We start from the raw sequence: 21,509 nt of genomic DNA, 5'->3' as shown, positions 1-21,509 counted from the left end.
TCTACAGATGTTCTACAGATGTCCCACATATTCCCAAAGGCTGGGGATAAGTGACAAAGATTTCATAACGATATCCTTCCAAGATAAGCTTTGCCCATGGCTAGAGTGTAATCTCTAGTTGGTCAAAAGCAAGGGAAAGAAATAAACAGAATCTATATCTTCTAGTCATTCAAGACATTCTAATCGGATAGGAAGTACAAAACGGTATAAACAGGGGTATGTACAAGTATTCTACCTCACATACTTATATTGGGACCAAAAAGGAAGGTTCCTAATAATTCCTTATAACACTTAAATGTCCTTTACTTATAAATCAGTCAAAATGGCTACGCCCCTGGCACAAGCCTGTGCACAAATTCCTAGAAACGGACACCCCCTACCTGTGCTGGTGGACTACTGGGGTCTGTTGCAGTTGAAGAAGTAGGTCCAGCAAGGGTAGGGCCAAAGATGGAGCGGCTGGATGAGAACAGGTCTGAAAGACAAGGTCAGGACCCTTTAAGTTCCAAAGCCCCCAGACAGCCTTTGAACAGATAAACAGGTGCCTACAGGATTAGCCTCCCCTTACATGCAGGGGTAACAGGAGGTAGAAGCTGCTCACCCTTGCTAGGAACTCTTCCACTGGGACAGCTTTCTTAATATGGAGCCAGTCCCGATTGCCCATCAGGGCTCACTCAGAACAATTCCCACAACCCCATGGTTCAACCGCTCTTCAGGTCCAACGATCAAGGGCTCGTTTTGAGACATACCAGCTGGGCTAGGCCTGTCACCAGTGCCCTCTGCTGCACAGATGGAGAACTGTCCATAGCCAGAGCCATGGCTGGGGCTCAGGGAAGAGAGGACAGCAGCCAGGGCTCTGCTGAGCCCAGACACACATCTTCTCCCCGTCTGTAACCACTAAGAAAGCACTAACAGTGAGAAAGGGTACCCACTGTTGTTCACGAACAGCTCAAAGTTACCTCAGTTTTCACAGTACTCTGGACTTAACCACCTGTTTGACTCCTCTGGGAATTACAGAGAGGCATGGCTATGACTTCAAGATGGCCAGGTCCCCTTCTCTGCTCCATGTGCTTACCCTGGAAAGGTTCAAATGTGTCCATGAAGTCAAAGTTTGGTTGTAGAGGGATGAGCCCTGGCTGGATCATGTCTGCATTTCCCAAATGTGCTACAAGAAGGCAGAGAGGAGAAAGGAGCTGAACTGGGCTGCAGGAACAACCAGCGAGGCCAGGACGCACCTGACCATGTTTCTGAGCCTTCCTCACAAAAAGCAAGAGTAAATCTGCACGGCTGTCTTCAAAAGAGCTGGCCTTGCTCTCCCTAGAGTATGAGTTACTGTTTGCATTGATGCTTTGGAAAGTTTCACTGAGGCCAGAAGCGCAGGGGCTACCCCCCACCCCCTACGGACAAGGGAGCTGGGACCAGCTCTGTTTCTAGTCCAGATTGGCTAGGCCTCTCTGGGCAACCCAAGGGACCCTAACCCCAGGGACTCACCACAGCAAGCCTGACCTCAGATCTAGCCCAGTACACTGAGATTCCCAAATTCTGATGCTCACCTTGTGTATAACCCAAAAGGCTAGCAGAAAGAAGGCATGACACCAATGCCAGCAGGTCCAAAGAACATACTAAAGATTTGCTTTAGATTCTCCTGACCAAATAAAACAGTATAATCATCAACACCAACGCATACTGTTCTTAAGAAGATAACGTTTGGGTAGAGTGGGAGATCCTAGGGCAGGGACGACTCAGCACCTAACGGTGCCTGGCCCACAGCCAGAACTCACTAAATGCTTGTGGCAGAAAGGCCACAGGGCGTAAGTCCAACTGCCCATCTAGCTCAGTATTCAGTCTCTAGCAGTGGCACCAAACAAACACTGCCCAGTCTCTAAGGTGCCAACTTCAAAAAAGTGAGGCATCTATCACTACAGAGACCCTGGGGCAGTGAGGTGAAGTTAAGTAACTAAACTTGGAATAGAAAGTGACTGGGATTGAAGGGAAACAGACTGAAGTTACCTATTTCCCTTGGGTTGGGCCAGGCCACTGGCTGATGCGATGAAAGAGTGGAAAAGAGGGTGTCACTGAATTCTGACATGAGCATGTCTGTGTCCAAGAGTGGATCCTCTTCCATGGGGACTGGGGTGTCCCACCCATCCCCACTCTTATGCCAGAAAAGCAGGTCATCATCCTACTCCCATAGGAAGTAGAAAGAAAACAAAAGGGTTAAAAAAAAAAAACCTAATCATAACCCTGAATTCTTAACTACAGGGCATCAAGAAGTCTCATCTAGTCACCTGAGGAGTGTTAGACAAGAGCTGCTGATGAAGACCCTGCTGTTCTGAGGCAGAAGAAAGTCAGTCAATAAACGTTAAGCATCTACCACGTGCCAAGAACTCTGTGCTAAGTACTTCACAAACATGATTTCATTGGATTCCTGTCACAACCCTGCGAGATAGGCATGGCTATTACCTCCATTTTACAGGTTGGGAAACTGAGGCAGACAGAGTAAATGGCATGGCCAGAGTCACACAACTAGTAAGTGTCTAAGGCTGACTGTGAACTCAGGCCTTCCTGCCTCCAGGCTCACACTGCACACCCAGCTGCCTCCAGGTAAGTCTGGATTCTCTAGGTCCTGTTCTAAAAACAGCAAGTAGCCTGGCAATGATGATGGGGAAAACAGCAATTTGTAAACCAGTTTCCTCCCAGTTCTTCCTCTAAATGAGAGGATGCCTCCTGCTCTACCACCTAATCCATTCCTCTCTCAGTCCAAGGTAGCTGAATCCTGCTTCCCACAGAGGCTCACTCACCCGGACCAGGCTGGAGAGGTCCTCGTCCTTGTGCTTCTGTAGCTGTGGAGAAAGGGACACTCATGTTACCAAAAACCTTCCATGGCAGCAGAATGGGTTTTTCTGTCATGGGTACTGAGATTGTTTCTCTAGCTGTAGGATGCTCAGTCACTGCCCAGATACACACCTTTCTCTGGCAGAACAGGAGCAGGGAGTCTTAGCCCCATGTCAGAGGCAAGGAGACCAGGGAACAAAAGTATAGGGCCCAGTGGGCTCATGCTAGTCCAAACAGGCTTTCTTAGCACTACATACTCAGCTCTGCTTAGCCAGAACAATGTTTTCCAAATCAAACTACACTTTGGAAAAGTAATGATTCAATGCATTGGTGACCAATTTTTGAATGGCTGGCTCAAGGAGTAACAAATCAAGAAGATGTGACAAAGTAGAATGAGCAAGAATCCATCTGTAAGTTTAAAGATTCTGACAGAAGGATTTGGGGCCTCTAAACATCTGTCATAGATCACTGCCAGTCCATGGATTAGTAGCTGGAATACAGTGCTAGAGAGCAGCATGGGACACCATCCAGCCTGCCTCTGGGAGAATGGCCTCTGCCACATTCTCTCTGGTGCCAAGGACAGATACCCTTTTCTTGAAGTATGTTCTCCACTTGTGATACTCCCTGATCACAATCTCAATTCGCCGTTTCCAGTACTTTCCTTCTGTGGTGATGGCCTGGAATGTGGGGAAAGGAAAGGAGGAGATAATGTAAGAGAGAGAATTATTTTTTTTTTTTTATCTTTTTTTTTTTTTATTAATTTTTTTATTTTTTTAATGTTTAACAATCACTGCCATACAATTGCGATTTTATCCCTCCCCACCCACCCCCCCACTACCTCCCTCCCTCCCCACGACTGCATACAATTCTGTATAGATTCTACATATACTTTCCTATTGAGTATATTTTCACTATAGTCATGCTGTGTAGTCAGACTAAGATAAATGAAAGAATCCGTATAACAAATCAGAACATGATACACAAACAGATACACATACACAAACATGATCTGCTACATTATGTGAGTGACTTCCATATTTCTCTAAGAGAGAGAATTATATCAGTGTTAAGACAAGACAAAAATGAAAATGTTTAACATCCTATAAAGGCCAGGAGAGGGAAGCTGAGCACCTTGCCCTTGGCCATATTTCACACTTACAACATCATTCACAAGGTCACAAAAGCCTTTACAGTTGAAAGGTGAAGATTATAAATCTGCCCTTTCATTTCAAGCCTCGCCAAAATTAGAGGGGCCCAGAAGGGGAGAAGGAGGCACTGGAGAGCACACAGGAGATTTAGAAAACCGCTCCTTCCAACCCTTAAAATCAGGTAGGTCCTAAAGAAACTCAAGTGTCAGTACAGAGGATTGTCCTCTCATGTACCCAGAACTGATGCCCCAAAAAGACAATCTTTCCCAAAGCACCTCTGGCCGGCGATGCTCATCCACTTCCACAGAGCCATCCAAGGGAGTCACAAAATGGCACACGGGATTCTTCCGTTTCTCCAAGTCTAGGGAGAAGATGGGAAGAAACTGTAACTCTATCAAAGACTTCGGCATGTCCCCTCCCACCCAGTCTGGCTGCTCTCTCTCCTTTCGGCTTAGGTCCCTCCTTAGCTTCCTCTTAAACTGGAAGAGGTAAGAGAAGTAGAGATCAGAGGAAAAATGCTTACAAACAGTAGATGAAGGATCCCTAGAAGGGATCTGACACCTGCCAGAACTGTCCTGGCCTCCTCTCCTAAGCAGCCCCTAAGAATGCCTCTGCTTTGGAGCTCACTTACACTGCATATACCATGCCCGCCAGATGGCGTTATTGAGCCGGATCTTGTCTCTCCACTGCAGCTTTAGCCCTTTGAAGTTCTTCCACTTTGGAGATACCAATTTCCCACTGAAAAGCAAAATCAGGAACTCAGTGGCTTCCATGAAAACACTGGAGTCAGAGGACTGCCAAAAGCTACCCCTCCAATACCCTCCATGAAAATGTGACACAGGATCAGCCTTTATTGTGAACTACCCAGAACTGGCCCTGTCCCCCAAGGCAGGTAGCTGCCTGGGGCCCTGCAGCCACTGAGGCCTGTGAGTGTGGCTTTTTTAGCCCACTGATATTTCTCGAGGTTATGCTTACAAACCAAGGAGGCACAAGGTGAAAGAAAGCTCCTCTGAGCTCTAGGCCACAAGAGCCACCTCTGAAATACAAATCTTTCTTCTTTGGCTTGGTGCAGGAGGAAGAGATGATCAAGAGAAGACACAAGCCAAAGCTCTTCACTGGTCACCATGGGATCCCAGGATACCCCTTCTCCAAACACCCTCAGAATGACTCAGGAAAGCAAATTCTCAGCTGTTCTGCCTGCTTGGGTATGGCAAGGAAAGAACTGCCATTCAGCATTTGTCTTAAATACTGATAAACATCAAATACACTTGAAAACTCAGTTTCTATTGCTGACTCTATGTGAAAATTACTGCCTCTCTCAAGAGAACCTAAGTCAGAGATACCAGAAGAAGCTAGGAATGGCAAGGCCAGCCACCATCTGACAACTTCTACCTCTACTTGCGAGAGGAGTATGTCTCCAAGAACTAGACGACTACGACTGATGACAAGACCCTGATGGCATCAGTGGAGGCAACAAATGCTTCCAAGCACATAGATATAGTGGCAAATACTTACTTTCCTCCTGCCTCTATGGATGTCCAGCAGTAGCACCCCACCTCATCATCACTCATCGCTTCATGATCCTATCCTTCCTGAGTGAAGCATGCCTCTGGTATCCAGAGGAAAAAACTAGTAGCAGCAAGGCCAGGCCTTATTTCAGAATCTCTATTCCCCCTCAGCCCACCCTCCCAGAAAAATGTATCTCAAATGTACCAAACAATGGGACTGTTGATAACGACATTTATGTAGATAATAAATAACTTCTCTATTAGAATTAGAAAGCAAATTTCAGAGCAGAGATGACTTTATTTGTTTTAACATCTCAGTGCCTAACACAGTGCCTGGCAGAGAGGTGTTATCCTCACTGTGGCTCCACAGTATCTGAAGTATTTCTTCCTGGCTGCCTGCAATATTTTCTCCTTGAGCTGGGAGCTCTGGAATTTGGTTGTAATATTCCTGGGAGTTTTCATTTTGGGATCTCCTTCTGTAACTGTGTGGGGAAGTCCCTTCACCTTTCCAGACTCTAGGATCTTCATCTGGAAAGAAGGTTGTTGGAGCAGACTCTTTAATCCCTCCATTGTAAAGAGGGGATTAAGCAAGTTGAGGGTCTTTAGACCTCAAATGTTCCAGAAATTATTTAACCTTGATGCAAATCACTTCTCCTGAGTACAGTACATGCAGGAAGTGCTGAAGCCATTTCTTACTCTGCCTCCCACTGTTACTCCTAACTGTATTTATATCTCGGACATGGGAAAACATTATCAAAATCAGAGCTAGATTTAGAGTTTTGTTGACAGTCTAGATTTAAGAAAGTGATGAAGAAAGAAATGTTGCACGGGCAGAGCCAAGGAGGTGAAGAAAGTCAGGGACTCGCCTGAGCTCTCCCAAATTCCCCTCCAAGCAACTTTAAATAACACCTAAGAAAGAATTCTGGCATAGCAGAACCTACAAAAAGACAGGGTGAAATGATTTTCCAGCCCAAGACAACTTGGAAGGTTGGCAGGAAAGGTCTGTCACACCAACTTGAGAGTGGAACACAGTCCAGCATAGACTGGGCCTCAGCACATCAGCTACAGGCCTTGGGGGCAACTGAATCAGCAGCAGCAGCGGCTTCCAGAGCTCTGAGCTCAAAGAAGTAAGAAGACTGAACAACTGGTCAGAAAGAGATTTCAGAGGTCCCTCTGCTGGCACTGGGCACATTTCCAAGTCACAGTCGTAGGCTGCAGTCCCAAGGCAAGGCACTATCACACCAGAGCTTGCAGCTGTAGGGAGGCAGGGAACCCTGGCCACAGCTGTAGGGCAGAAAGGAGTGTTGGTGATCTCTCACAGACCAGAATACAGGCCAGGAGAATAGTAAACACATCTCTCCTTCGATTATTCCACACTGGAAGAACTGAAAATTTACAGACCCTCAGTAGTAACTCCAAAAACAGATGCACCAAAAAAAAAAAAAAAAGCTTGGGACAGTGCACCCTCTACCCTGGGAACAGAGGCTAACTTTAACATAAAGGCTAGAAAAATGCGTAAACAACCAAAAAGAAACTAACCACAGAAAGTTAGCACGGTGGCATGGAAGACTGAAATACAAACTCAGATGGAGACAACAAAGTCAAAACTGCTACATCAAAAGCCTCAAAGAAAAATTTCCTCAAAGGTCTCAGAAAAGGATTTTAAAAATCAAATAAGAAAGGCAGAGGAAAACTTGGGAAAAGAAATGAAGAGTAAAGCAAGAAAATCATGAACAAAGCCGACAGCGCAGTAAAGGAAGCACCAAAAATACTGAAGAAAATTAAAACCTAAAAAAAAAAGAACAAGCCGAATGGTAAACGGCACAAAAATCCAATAAGGAGAAGAACTCCTGAGAAAGACCTGAACAAGTGGAAAAAGACATGCAAAAACTCACTGAGGAGCCCCCTAAAAAACAGAGCTGGCCACATGGGAAAGGAGGCACGACAGCTCACTGGAGGAAATAGCTCCTTAGAAACTAAAATGGCAAATGGAAGCTAATGACTCCATGAGGCAGCAAGAAACAATAAAACAAAGCCAAAAGAGTAGAAGAAAATGGGAAATATCTCACGGGAAAAACAATGGACCTGGAAAAAAAGATCAGGGATAATTTAACTTTGGACTACCTGAAAGCTATGATAAAATATATATATATACAGACATCACCTTTCAAGAAATTATCAAGAAAAAATGCCCTGATATTCTGGAACCAGAGGGCAAAATAGAAACTGAAAGAACTCATCAGTCACCTCCTGCAAGAGATACCAAAATAAAAACTTTCAGGATTATAGCGAAATTCCAGAGCTCCCAGGTCAAGGAGAAAATATTGCAAGCGGACAAAAGAAACAATTCAAATACTGTGGAGCCACAGTCAGGGTAACACAAGAGCAGCTTTTACATTAAAGGATTAGAGGCCTTGGAATATGATACTTTGGAGGGCAAAGGAACTAAGGAATCACCTACCTAGCAAAAGTGAGTATAATCCTTCAGGGGGAAAATTAAAAATTCAATGAAATCAAGGACTTTCAAGCATTCCTCATGAAAAGATCAGAGCTGAATAGAAAATACGATTTTCAAATACAAGACTCAAGAAAAACACAAAAAGGTAAACAGAAAAGGAAAATCACAAAGAATTCAATAAGGTTCAACTGGTTACATTCCTGCAAGGGAAAATGATACCTGTAACTCTTAAAAACTTTTATCATTATAAGGGCAGTTAGAAGAAGTATATGTTAACAGAGGACATGGGTATGAGTTGAATATGATGGAACAATTATTTAAAAAATAAAATTAAGGGGTGAGAAAGAGGAATGCACTGGGAGAAAAGGCATGAAAGAACTTTTATAGTGGAGGGGAAGATGGAGGGAGGGGAGCACACAAGCCTTACTCTCATCTGAACTGGCTCAAAAAGGAAATAACATTCATCCTCAGTTAGATACAGAAATCTTTCTTAGCTTACAGCAAAGTAGGAGGGGAAGGGAATAAGAGAAGGAAAGGGGATGAGCTAATAGAAAGGAGGGTAAATTGGGGGAGGTGGTAAACAGAAGCAAACCACATTTGAGGATGGACAGGGTAAAAGGAGAGTAGGATAAATGAGGAAAAACAGGATGGAGGGAAACACAGTTAGCAACCGTAAGTGTGAAAAAAAATTTTCTTTCTCTGATACAGGCCTCATTACTCAAATATATAGAGAAGTGGGTCAAATTAATAAAAATAAGAACCATTCTCTAATTGATAGTCAGAAGATATGAATAGGCCATTTTCAGATAAACTAATCAAAATTATCTAAGTCATGTGAAAAAATGTCCCAAATCACTACTGATATCCACAATCAATTCCATAAACCTTTATTAAGTGAAGTAGGTGGGATAGAAAATTTAGCTAAAGTTCTATGCATGGCCTTCTGATGCTGACAATTCTGCAGGGGGATATGCTTCAATCAAATAACCATTATACAGAATAATGCATTATAAAGGCCTAAGAGAGATGCTAATAAGGGGCTATGGAAAGCTCAAAGAAAGGTCATTACCAAGTGAGGGGCAATGAAACTGCCTTAAGGGATTCTGGGAACTCTGGGCAGACAGAGTTCATACCTGTACCTATCACAGAGCCCCACACATAATGGGCACTCAAATACTAGGTCTGAGGGTAGGAAGACCAGGTATAAATCTGGCCTTGGAAACTCACTAACTGTGTGACACTAAGTGATTTCTGCTTATCTGTCGAGAGGGAGGGAAGGAAGGAGGTAGGGAGGGAGGGAGGGAGAGACAGAGAGAGGGAGAGGGAGAGGGAGAGGGAGAGAGGGAGGGAGGGAGGGAGGGAAGGAGGGAGGGAGGGAGGGAGGGAGAGAGAGAGAGAGAGAGAGGGAGAGAGGGAGGGAGAGAGAATATCACAGCCTGTACTTCCAGAGCTGCTGTGAGGATCAAAAGAAACACTGGTGAAGTACTTTCTAAATGCACTGCTGCCATTATTATTACTAGATGAAGGACACTGAAAGGAAATATCCATAGTACACAGTTCTAAAAATGCACACACTTTGTATTTTTTAAAAACAATTGCCCCCAAATGGTCTCCTCTCTCCTCCTTCCCTCTTGTTCCTGCCATTTACCAGGGCATTTACTCTTTAACGCATGCCTGGTAACCTTAGCTGGGCGCTCCTCACAAAAAGTTATTTGAGAATAACAAAACTAGGGAGGGCAGCAGCATGTCCCTGGTTATCAGAATGCTTGGGTCACCTCCAAGAAGAAGAGGCTAGCCCTGAGACAAGAGCTCAGGCACATCTGGATGATAAGCCTAAAGGCCACAACAGTGCTGGCAGAGTAATTCTACCCTTGTCACCATGGCTCTGTCTGTGTGTTTGGGGACAAGAGGGATTATAAGTGGCACTACTCCTCCCAGCAGGCCCTCATTTTTCTTTACTAGTCTGAAAGAACGTAGATTACTTCCCTTATCCCAAATGCCCTGGGCTGAAGTGGTCCTTCCTTGGGCTAATCATGCTGGACAGTATGTGACCTCTGAGGTCTGTGATTTGGGCAGTACATGCTTCCCATTTCATCATTAGTAAGTCATGGTAGGTTTTGTGTAGTGCTAACAGGTACCTGACAACACATCTACATGGTTACTTTAGATTTATAGTCTCCACAGGATGTTCTCCCCCTGATACAGGATTAGAAACCCAGTGAAAATGAGGGTGTCAAAGAAAACCATATTAACATTGAGGAAAAGGACCACAAGCAGAGATGGGGGGAAATGACATTTATTGGGGACGTGACAGAAATTCTTTTTCAGGAACTGGTTGGTCCAGATAACTGCCAATTTTCAAATTCTGTCACTGTGCAGGATGCCACCATTGTACCCGTGCCTCACAATTAACCCCTAGAATTCATCTCTAAAGTGGATCTAGAAAGCTGGAGGAACATAGAGCAAAAGGGAAAGGGGTCACACAGCAGTCTGATCCAGATATTCTGTGTCTTGTCCACCCAAACCTTGGAGAGATTCTAGGTCAGAAGCAACTGCAGCAAGCAGTAACAGCTCAGCTAAACCAATCTAGCTTTCTAAAGAGCCAAGGAAAATGCCAGCTGTGCCCCAAGGAGCTCCAGAGCGCCATTCTGGCCAAAAGAAACAGCAGAGCCTGTCTCTACACTCATCCGCAATGGAATATCTTCACCTTTTCCCCTCCTGCTTCGACTCACTTCTCTAAAGAGGCTGATGCTTCCATAAGCCCACACGCCACTGGAACATTCTGGACTCCTTAAGGCTTGGTCAAAGCCCACGGTGAGGTCTGGCACTCACTCTCCAAGGTCATCCATCAATTGGCACACAAGTTCCTTCAGGAAGTTACCATCTTCACATTGCAGTGGTGTGATAGCCCCCACACTCTCCCCATAAGAAAGAAGAAGCTTACTCACTCCTTAAATTGTGAAATCTACAATGGAAAAAGTCTTCCTCTCAGCTTTCATTGGCAGATCTAAGTATCTTACAGACTCCCTTTTAAAAGAGACGCTATTCTAGTGAAGATGATGACTCAGATGCCACAGTACAAGGGAATTAAAGTTATTAAGAAGGTAACTTTCCTGGGATTGTAAATCATAGAGAATTTAACTGGGAATCACTGAAGATTCGTAAGATGTACTGAAATGCTTTTTAAAAAATGAACAATGGGACAGGAGGAAGGTACCTGGATTCAGTCAGCTCCAGACAAGGATCCAATAACTCACTATTAAAGGGAAAGGGAGATGGATGGCTTTGGAGCCTGATTCTCTGGGTCCCCGAACAGGAAGGGAAAGAGAAGCATGAGGCACTCTGAAGTAATGGAAAGAGTATTTCAAGGGGAGTCAGAGAACCTGGATTCAAATCTTGGTTCTGCCACTTATTAGCTTACAAAGAACAAAAAGCTCCATCTCTTTGGGCCTCAGTTTTCTCAGCTGCATAATAAGAAAGTTGGACTAAATGAGCTACATAAAAGTAACTGTTACCAGATGGTATTCAACCTTTGCCACTGCAGCCTAAGTGCGTCTTTACAATGGACTACTTTTAACATGACAAAACAGGAAAACGACAAATGTTGGAGAAGATGTTGGAAAACTGAAACGCTAAAAACATTGCTGGTGGAGTTGTGAACTGATCCAACCATTCTGAAGAGCAATTTGGAACTATGCCCAAAGGGCTATCAAACTGTGCACATCCATATCCAGTGGTATCACTTCTAGGTCTGTATCTCAAAGAGATAATAAAAACAGGAAAAGAATTCACACAGACACAAATATTTATAGCAGCTCTTTTTGGCCAAGAACTGGAAATCAAGGGGATGCCTATCCATTGGGAATGTCTGAACAAATTATGGTGCACGATGATGAGCAGGCAGACTTCAGAAAAACCTGGAAAGACTTCCGTGAACTGATGCTGAGTGAAGGTAGCAGAACCAGAACACTGTACACGGTAACAGCAGCACCGTGCGATGACTGACTCTGACAGACTTATCTCTGCTTAGCGATGCAAGAATCGAAGGCTACTCCAAATGACTCACGATGGAAAATGAGTCTCCATCCAGAAAAAGAACTATGGGGTCTAAATGCAGATGGAAACGTGCAGTTTGCTCCATCTTGTTTTGTTTCTTCTTCTCATCATTTCTCCCACAGTTCTAATTCTTCTTTACAACATGACTAAGAGAGTCTTTATCAGACTGCATGCTGTCTTGGGGTGGCGGGAGGGAATGGATGGGGAGAAAATCTGGAACTCAAAATCATATGGAAATGAATGGTGAAAACTAAAAATTAATTTTAAAAAATGGGTTACTTTTAGAACTGGAAGGGACAGCTGTAAAATACAGGGGTGAGACTCAATGACTTTAACATCTCTTTCAGATCTAAGTCTGATTTTAGGGCTCATCTAGTCCAAACTCCTCATTCTGCAAAAGGGGAAACAGACTCAGAGGGATGAAATGACTTCTCCAGTCTCCCAGCTAGGATTCAATCCCAGGCTCCGCCTCCAAACTGATGCTCTTTCCCTGTATCATGCTGTCTCACTTGCTCAAAACTTCTGCCGCCCCAGACTAGTTTATCTTCCTTGGCCTTTCTTCAGGATTTGGGCTGGTCCCTACAGGCTTCTGGGAGCCAAGACTAACAGTCCATGGTTAAGACAAAGGTTCATTGAAGAGAGCTGGGATGAGAGGGAGCAGCCAAAGCCAGGGAAGAAGGGCGCATGTAACGGAATCATCCCTGTGCTTCTGGCCCTCTCCAAAACCACCCCGTATCAGCCTGCCCACACAGGCAGAGCCAGCCTCCTCCTTGCAGGCTTGTCAGCATTTCAAGGCCTTGTTCCCACACCTACACTTGAGTGCCATCTTCAGACACGTGAAATCAGTCCTACTCACAAAGTGCTTTTGACTTTTATTTGAAGGGACCTTATTGGGTCCCAGGAGTGTTGGCCTAGTGCCTCAAAACAAGAGTCAGAACTCCAAAGCTTTCTTCTGGGATCTGTGGCAGACTGACAGATGGGACGGGCCCCATTTCTCTACCTTTTCTCAGCCAAGGTGGGTAGTCAGCTAGCCCGACCCGTTCTCTCCATGAAAGTGCTATCTAGCTGTAAAAGAACTGGAGCCTATTTTAGGCACAAATACTAAATCTAGGGAAATGACTATAGGGACAGAATCACAGAGACCCTGTGCACAAGATGTTCCAGTGCCAAGATGAGCTCCCAACTGGTTTTTTCCAGACTTCTTTCACTCCCATTTCCCTCTCTCTCTCCTCTTTATCATTCTGCCTGATTAAGTTCCACACTCCAATCCTTTAAACTCTGATAGTGGGACCAGGCCTTCCCCACACTGAATTATCAGTGACATGTGATAATGACCTTCATCCTTATTAAAAAACCTCAGAGACTTGACCCCTAAGGCATGCCCTCCTGCTCGCTGATCTGCCTAAACCAGTATTGGGGGGAGAAGGGGAAGGGGGTCAGAAATCTAGCAAGTTTTTAATGTTCAGAGGAAGTAAAACCAGGTAAAGAGGGAAAGAAAGGGTATATGTTCTGGGGTCGGGCATGGGCAACAAGATGGAGGATGAGACAGCATGTTTAGGAATGACATCCTAGATGTTATAGCACCAGAGCTGGTAAAATTTGAAACTGGAACTCTGGTTTCTCTCAATTCCCTTGGGCTAGAACCAGAACAATCCTACTGTTCACAGCATAGAAAGAACCTTCTCTCAAATTGTGCCATACACTAGACACTCTAATGGATAACTTCTGGATACTGTTTGTTTCTAGCACAAGGGTCAGCAGGTTTCTCAAACAATCCACAGAGAAAACCATGCAATCAACCAAACCTTAAGTACTCATTCTATTGGAAGAGACACTGAGTCCTAGAACCTCAGCATCTTTCCTTACACAACTATGTGTGGGGAAAAGAAGTTGGCCCATAGAATAAAAGAAAGTGGCCTGTAGAATAAAAAATTTACAGTGAAATGTAGGGGGAAAAAACTTCTACAAACATACAACTCTTGTATTTTACACTTCAAGTGTTTATTACCTTTGATGCATAATGTTGAGGCAGCTAGGTAGCTCAGTGGACAGAGTGCTAGGCCTGGAGACAGGAGGACTTGAGTTCAAATCCAGCCTCTGACACTTACTAGCTGTGTGACCCTGGGCAGGCCACTTACTATTTGCCTTAATTCACTGGAGAAATGGCAAACCACTCTTTTTTCTTTGCCAAGAAAACCCTAAGGACAGAATCAGTGTCCATGGGATTGGAGATGACTGAACAACAAAGCATCATTAGTCCCTATGACCTTGGAAAGAATATTAAGACTAATAATTTGGGTGGGTTAATTTGAATTTGTGCAAACATCTGGATTTAAGAAATCACACTTCACCTGTAAGAGTTTTCATATACATGTCTCTCATTTAACCTTGTACTTTAAGGCCTTTGTGCATTTAAAAGTAGCTATTATCAATTGTACTCCTTCTTGACTCAGAACATCATGCTGACTTACAGGGTCAGAAAAGAAATTTGGACAAGCTGGGGGAGGGGGAAGTGGGCCTGTATCAGACGGCCATTATTGCTGTTGGCACCGAAAGGAGAAGAAAAAGACTTCCAAGTGAAGTGAAAAGATGATAATTACTACATTCAAACATTCCTTTCAATGGCTTTATATAAGAAACAAACCCCAATTAGTCTTAGACATCAGGTAAAGCAATGGAACTGAGAAATCATCTGCTTTTTACTACTACAATGTATGAATGGAGGCAGGGCACCTCACTCTACTGGACCGCTGCCAATGTGCTAAGAAACCCTAGTTAGTTCCCTCAAAAGAAAAAAAAAATTGCAGGCCCCCCCCCCCCCCCCCCCCTCCTTAGTTTCCCTACAGATTGCACAACTCTCAGGACTGGTGGGAGGAGAGATGGCGATCAGGCAGCAAGCAGCTCCAAGTCCCTCTGAAGAACTACGCTAAATAAACTCAAGGCATCATTGCTATTATTAGGCCACTCCAAGGCAAGGCGAGCTACTTACGCCGATTAAGGGCCAAAGAAATCTGAAGCTGCCTGTACATTTCTGAGGATAAAGTAACATTGTCACATCCCCCAACCCTAAAAATAAACTCCCCAAAGCCATAGGGATCGCTTTCTAAAAGGAGCCTCTGTCCTCCACTGACTCTGGGAAGAAAGACCTCCCCTCTAGAACCCCAAACCCTCATAGCTTAAAACCAGTTTTAATTGGGATTCTCAAAGCATTAAGCAAGCAAGTGGCTAAAAAACCAACCGAGTCAAATGTCATTCTGTGAATCATTAAGCCAACAAAACATACCTTTATAAAACTCAGACCAAAAGCATCTTCCAGATTTATAGATGAGATCATCCCAGTGAAAATCTTCCCTAGACTCCCAGCGGACACATAAAAATAAGCACTCCAGAGACCCTGGCCCAGCTGTCACCAGGAGCTTACCACCCAGCCTTCCTCTCAGCTCTTCTATAGCAATGGTTTCTACACTAGAATTCCTAAAAAAATCTGATATTCTGGATTTTCAGAGGATAGTGCGTGGCTCTATTCAATTCTCCAAACATTTATTAAGGATATTTTCTGTGTGCTGGACACTGTGCCGGGTACTGGGAGTATCAAACAACAAAAAACAAACGTCCCTGTACACTCAAGGAGAATACAACATAGAGCCTAATGTAAGTGAACAAACTGTATACAAAGCAATACCAACCACGAGAGCGTTAAAAACTGGGGAGCGTGAAGAGATCCAGAAAGGTCTCTTGAAAGAAGGAGCTCCTGGGCTGTGTTCTGACAGCATGTCAGGGGGATGGGGTTAGGGAGGCATGAGGGACCACGTGATCAGAGGCCAAGGGCTGGTGTCTTGTGTATGGGACACCAGCTAGAAGCCGGTTTGACTGAGGCCCAGAGTAAGTCAAGGAGGGTGATATGGAACAAAATTAGAGAGAGACAGAAATCATTATGAAGGATTTCAAAAGCCAAGTTGAGGATCTCACCTTTTCATTCCAGAAGTAAGAGACCTGGTAAGTTTTTTTAGAGGGGAAGTCGTGGAAATGACAAGGCAAAAGCTGTGCTTTAGGAATATCAACGGGATGATGGTGTAGAAGAAACAGACGCTGGGAGATCAATTAGGAAACTAGTACAACTGACTAGGTGACAAGTGAGGATGGAAAGAAGCCAATGGCACAGGAGATGTCGCAGAGAGACTTGACAAATGACTTACTATACAGGATTAAAAATAGCTGTAGTGCTCTCTCAATAGAAATAGGAAAATCTGAGAATTGGCTTTGGGGAAAAATGAGCTCTAATTTAGATATATTGAGTGTGAGATGTCCAAGAGGCAATTGGTAATTTGAGACTAAACTCAAGGGGAGAATTTTTGGTTTGATATATAGATTAAGGAGTCATGTGCAGGGAGATGATAACTAAACGTATGGCAGCTGAGATCACCAACAGAGGAAATACAAAGAAAGACCAAAGAGGAGAGTCCACAGCAGGGCTTACTTATCCACAGTCTAGGAAGACACTTAACTAGATACTTTGATGATGACAGCAAACTTGGGACACTCTCAGGGTACTCACGTAAGCTATGTCCTTCCCCCAAAGCCCAATCTTACTTATTAAAAAAAAACAACAAAAAAACAACTTCAACAAGTCCAAAATCCTGACTTTTGAATTCAACACCTTCTGCTAACACACACCAGTCAGCCTAGCTTTTTCAATGTCCCCAATCCTTGAATGTTCTGCTCAAGTCCTTCAAGTTTTTTTTTAACTCTTCAAAATTTATTTTTATAAGTATTGATCATCTTTCCCTCCACTAATTAAACCAAATCAAAAAACCCTCACAATAAATACAAATAGTCCAGCAAAACAGATTTCCACGTTGGCCACATCCAGATATGCATGTTCATTCATTCTGGATTTTAAGTCCATGACTTCCCTGAGAGGAGGTGACTGGCGTGGTTCATCTTCAGTCTTCTGGGCTTGCAGTTTATCACTACATTCACAGGACTTCAAAGTGGCTTTTTGCTGTGTCGTTACCTTTGCGTAAATTGTCGCAGTCCTCACTTTACTATGTCAGTTCATATCATACACTGTCCACTTCAACATTTCTTTTGGCACAATAATATTCCATTACATTCATACGTCAACATTTGTTTAGTCATATTCCTGATAGGTGAGCAAGCCCCTCCAGTTTCGAGTTTTAGGTTACTAAGGAAAGAGCAACTATAAATATTTTTCTACATATGAGTGCTTTCCCTTTTTCTCTGATCTCTCTGTCTAAGGTAAAGGACTAGCAGTGGTTTACCTGGGTTATGATAGAAGCAATTTGGGATTGGCCTCTAAATGCCATTTGGGACATTGATGTGATATGGCTGCTCACAGTGCATTCTTCCTTCAGGTTCTGTGGCAAATAAATGGTCACATTAGTACCTCTTTGGTCAAAGTTCTATATTTCTTTCCAGAATGGCTGGGCCAATCAACTCTCCACCAACAATGGCTCATTGTTACCTGTTTTCCCACAACCCCTCCAACATGTATTTTCTTCTTTTGTCATCTTTGCCAATCTAGTGGGTGTGAAGTGGAACTGATATTAGAGATCTGGGGCACTTTTCCAAATGGTTACTGACAGCGTGGTTCTCAACTTCCTTTAAAAAACTGCCTATTCTTACCATTTGACCACTTATCTACTGGAAATTGCAAAGTCTTATAAATTTGAATCCATTCCTTATGTATCTTGGACATGAGACCTTAATCAAAGAAACCTCACTGCAGAGATTTTTCCCTTCCAGTTATCTATTTCCCTTCTAATTTTAACTGCAATAGATCTGTTTGGGCAAAAACTTTTCAATTTTATATGGTCAAAAACGTTCCATTTTATTTTCTGAGATTCTCTCCATTGCTTGGTTATGGATTCATGGATCTCAAAGTTCTCCCATACTCCTCTAATCTACTTATGATGCTACCTTTTACATCTAAAGTTAAATATCCACTTTGAGTTTATCTTGCTGACAAACTGCTTTCTGCTTTCCCCAAAAGTTTTTTCCATATAGTGAATACTCATCCTATAAGTGAATGGGGTCTTTGGGTTTATTGAAAACTACGCTACTGTGTTCAATTGTTTTACATTGTTCACCTAGTCAGTTCCACTGATCAACTTCTCTATTTTTTAACTAGTACCAAATCATTTTAATAATTACCATTTTGTAGTACAGTCTGAGGTCTGGCGCTGGCAGATGTCCTTTCTCACCACTTTATCATCACCCTTGAGATTCCTGCCCTTTTGACCCTTCATATGAATTTCATTATTTTTTCTAGCTCTGATTCTCATTAGTTATAATTAATTCTAACTCTTTTTAGTTCAAATTCTAACTAATTCTTTGGTAACTGATTAGTACAGCACTAAGTAAATTAATTTATATAGTATTATTACTTTTATTATATTGGTTTGACCTACCCATGAGCAATTAATTTCTCCAATTATGTAGGTCTGGCTTTATTTAGAGTATTTTATAGCTGGACTTATTATATAGTTCCTAGATGTATTATGGTAGACACACTCAAAATACTTTATGCTTTCTGAAGTTATTTGGAATGGAATTGTCTTTTTAGCTCTTTCTGTTTGGTTATGTTGGTGACATTAAGAAATACTAATGATTTATGGAAATTTATTTTATCTCCTGCAACTTTGCTTCAATTAACTTTTGGTCGACTCTTAAGTTTTTCTAAGTAAATCATATTATCTGCAAAAAAGCAATAATTTCCCTCTAATTCTTTCTTATTTCATTAGGATATTTAGCATTTCTAGCAGTATGGTAAATATGTGGTAACTATCACCTTTCCTTTACTCTGCTATCCTATTACATTTAAGTACCACCTCTTGTTTAGCCATCGCTCAATCAAAGGGCTTCAGCTTTGTTTCCATTTCTTTGCTACTACAAAAAAATGCAACTATAAGTGTGTCAGCAAACATAGGAACTTTCTCTTATCAACGTCCTGGAATTCATGGAATCTCTGGGTCAACGAGTAATTATTTTTTAGTTACTTTGTTTGAATAATCATAAACAGAATAAGCTACCTTGATAAGTGCTGAGGTCTGTAGATATTTTCAAGTCAACGCCTGGTAGGTTGGTAGTCCTGACGTAGTTAGTCAGCAAATACTTATTAAGTACCTACTAGGTAGCAGACACTGTGCTAAGTGGTAGAGATACTAACAGAAGCAAAATAGAATTGCTGCCTTCAAAGAGCTCATAAACTAATGGAGGAAACAACAAATGAACAGTAAGTAGAAATAAACAATATAAAGGATAAAAAGGAAAAAATTTGAAAGAGGAAAGTCACTAGAAGGCCCAAATAGATGATCATTTAAAAAAAAAATCTATATTATGCTGAACGTGTAAAATCTTTAGCAGTTCCATTTAGAAGACATTATAAGTCTTAGATCTAATTCATCAAGTAATTTGTTCAGTTCAATATTTTATGCTTCATTGATCTGTTAATTTTGTCAAAATGGAAATACAAATATTACAGTCTCTAAATGGCACGGTTATGCTGTCTGTTGTTCCTTATAATTCCGTTACTTTTTCCCCTATGTATTCAAAGCACATAGTTTTAATATGTATATTGGTTTGTTGTATATGATTCTTTTAGCATCAAGGACTCATCTCATTTATATATTATGATTTTTTGTTTCTGCTTTGTCTGATAGCAGGACTTCAATTTCTGCTTTTTTGAGTTCACCTAAGATAGAGTAGACTGCTTCATTGCCTTCTATTTATTCCTTTTCCCTTTCCTTTCTTTTCCTTTCTCCCTTCTCTTCCCTTTCCCTTCCCAAAACCTTAAACCTACTACACTCTGAAGCTCATACATTGGACAAAATGAGGCCCCCGCCTAAGGGCTCTCTTCTAACTTAAGAGTGATTATCAATAATAACCGTTGCTTTATTTTTCTTTGCCTCATTTAAGGGGCCACCCCCTTCTTAAACAGGCATATTCAACGAATGGACGTTACCTCACCCTAAGTGAGTACCGGCATAGACTCTGGCCTAAAGAGGCCAAGGCCTCCCAGTGCTTCCTGGATCATCTCCCGTCATTATGATGAATATCTGGTCACTGGAGGAGAAGTGAGGCTGGTGACCTGCATAGCCCTCCCTCACTCAAAACAAAGTCAAGTGCAAGTCATGTCATTTCTCTGATGGCATGGTTTTCTTTGGCAACGAAGGACGAACACAAAAGTGAGAAGCTGTCCATTTTTCTCCATCACATATGTTTGCTCTTCGTTTTGGATAGATACGTACTATATTAAGGGAAAGTCATTTTATTACTATGCTTTCCAGTGTTTTAAACAGGAGTTAGTGTTGGACTGTCCAAAGGGATCTACTGATATCACACAGTTTTTGTCACTTCTATTTACGATTTATTTTATTTATAGTCTTCCTTAGGTTGAACTAGCCCTGAATTCCATGTACAAATACAATCTGGTAGTAGTGCAGAATCCTTCTGTTATGCTACTGTAGCCTATTTGCTAACAGTTTATGTAAAATTTGTGTGTTACTCTTCATTGGGGATGTTTCCCCTCTCTTTTGTCTCTGCTTGGCTAAAGCATCAAGACCCTATATGTACTACTGGAAGAGATTGGAAGGATGCCTTTTCCTATTACTGTAAACAACTCGTATAGTAACGGCAGTAGATGTTCTTTCTTTTTTATTAATTCACCTGTAAATAATGCTCCCAGTCCCCCAGGCTTGCAGTGGAGGAGACATCCTGGGTCTTCTCAGTCTCTGACCCCCTCTCTCCAATCTGTGTCCAAGCCCTGTCAATTTCGCCTTTCCAACATCTCTTGGACTATTCTATCATCACCTCATGCCTGCTGGTGGGTCAGCCTGTCTCAAGCCTCTCCCCACTCTGGCTCACCCTCCATTCAGCCACTTAAAGTGATTTTCCTAAAAGTGAAAATACAACCTATAAGAAGCCCTCCTACTCATTAAACTGTGGCACCAGGATCAAATACAAAATGCTCTGTTTGGCATGGAAAGGCCTTCATAACCTGCCCCTCTCTCCCTTCCCAGTCTTCTTATACCTTACTCTCCTCCACGTACTCTTCAGTTCAATGATCTAGTCACCCTGGTCTCCTAGCTCTTCCACAAACAAGATGCTCCATCTCTTACCTCAGGGTCTTTCCTCAGATTATCCCCCATGCCTGGAATGCTCTCCTTCCTCTACTCTGACTACTCACCTCCTTGGATTCCTTTAAGGCCCAAAGTCTAATGCCCTCCTGTTAACCATATCCTTTCTATCCTGTATATAATTTACCTTTGTTTGCACTCCATCCTGTCGGATGACAAGCTCCTTGAGAGCTGGGATTACCTTTTGACTCTTTTTGTATCCTCAGTGCTTACAGCATCATATCTGGCACATAGCAGGCACTTAATAAACGTTGACTGATTGACTGAAAACAATTACATGTATTACTTCCATGGATCCCTACACCAACCTTGTGAGACAGGTGTTATTCTCACCCTCATTTTACCAATG

General features: G+C 42.7%; 1 protein-coding gene across 2 annotated transcripts in view; it reads right to left on the bottom strand.

Moving 5' to 3' along the window:
- Positions 1 to 21,509, bottom strand: part of MLXIP (MLX interacting protein) — a 66,279-nt gene that overhangs the window by 22,127 nt on the left and 22,643 nt on the right. For both annotated transcript variants that reach the window (XM_072600555.1, XM_072600556.1), the window contains exons 2-8: positions 4,612 to 4,718; positions 4,256 to 4,341; positions 3,420 to 3,509; positions 2,799 to 2,840; positions 2,008 to 2,179; positions 1,073 to 1,162; positions 381 to 472 (exon numbers count right to left, since the gene is read on the bottom strand). In XM_072600555.1, coding sequence (XP_072456656.1) covers positions 381 to 472; positions 1,073 to 1,162; positions 2,008 to 2,179; positions 2,799 to 2,840; positions 3,420 to 3,509; positions 4,256 to 4,341; positions 4,612 to 4,718 — 679 coding nt within the window. The remainder of the gene's footprint in view (positions 1 to 380; positions 473 to 1,072; positions 1,163 to 2,007; positions 2,180 to 2,798; positions 2,841 to 3,419; positions 3,510 to 4,255; positions 4,342 to 4,611; positions 4,719 to 21,509) is intronic.

Source organism: Notamacropus eugenii, chromosome 4, assembly GCF_028372415.1.
Source record: "Notamacropus eugenii isolate mMacEug1 chromosome 4, mMacEug1.pri_v2, whole genome shotgun sequence".
NCBI classification, from domain to species: Eukaryota; Metazoa; Chordata; class Mammalia; order Diprotodontia; family Macropodidae; genus Notamacropus; species Notamacropus eugenii.
Note: the sequence above shows the minus strand (reverse complement) of the source record. Positions and strands in the feature narration are given on the sequence as shown.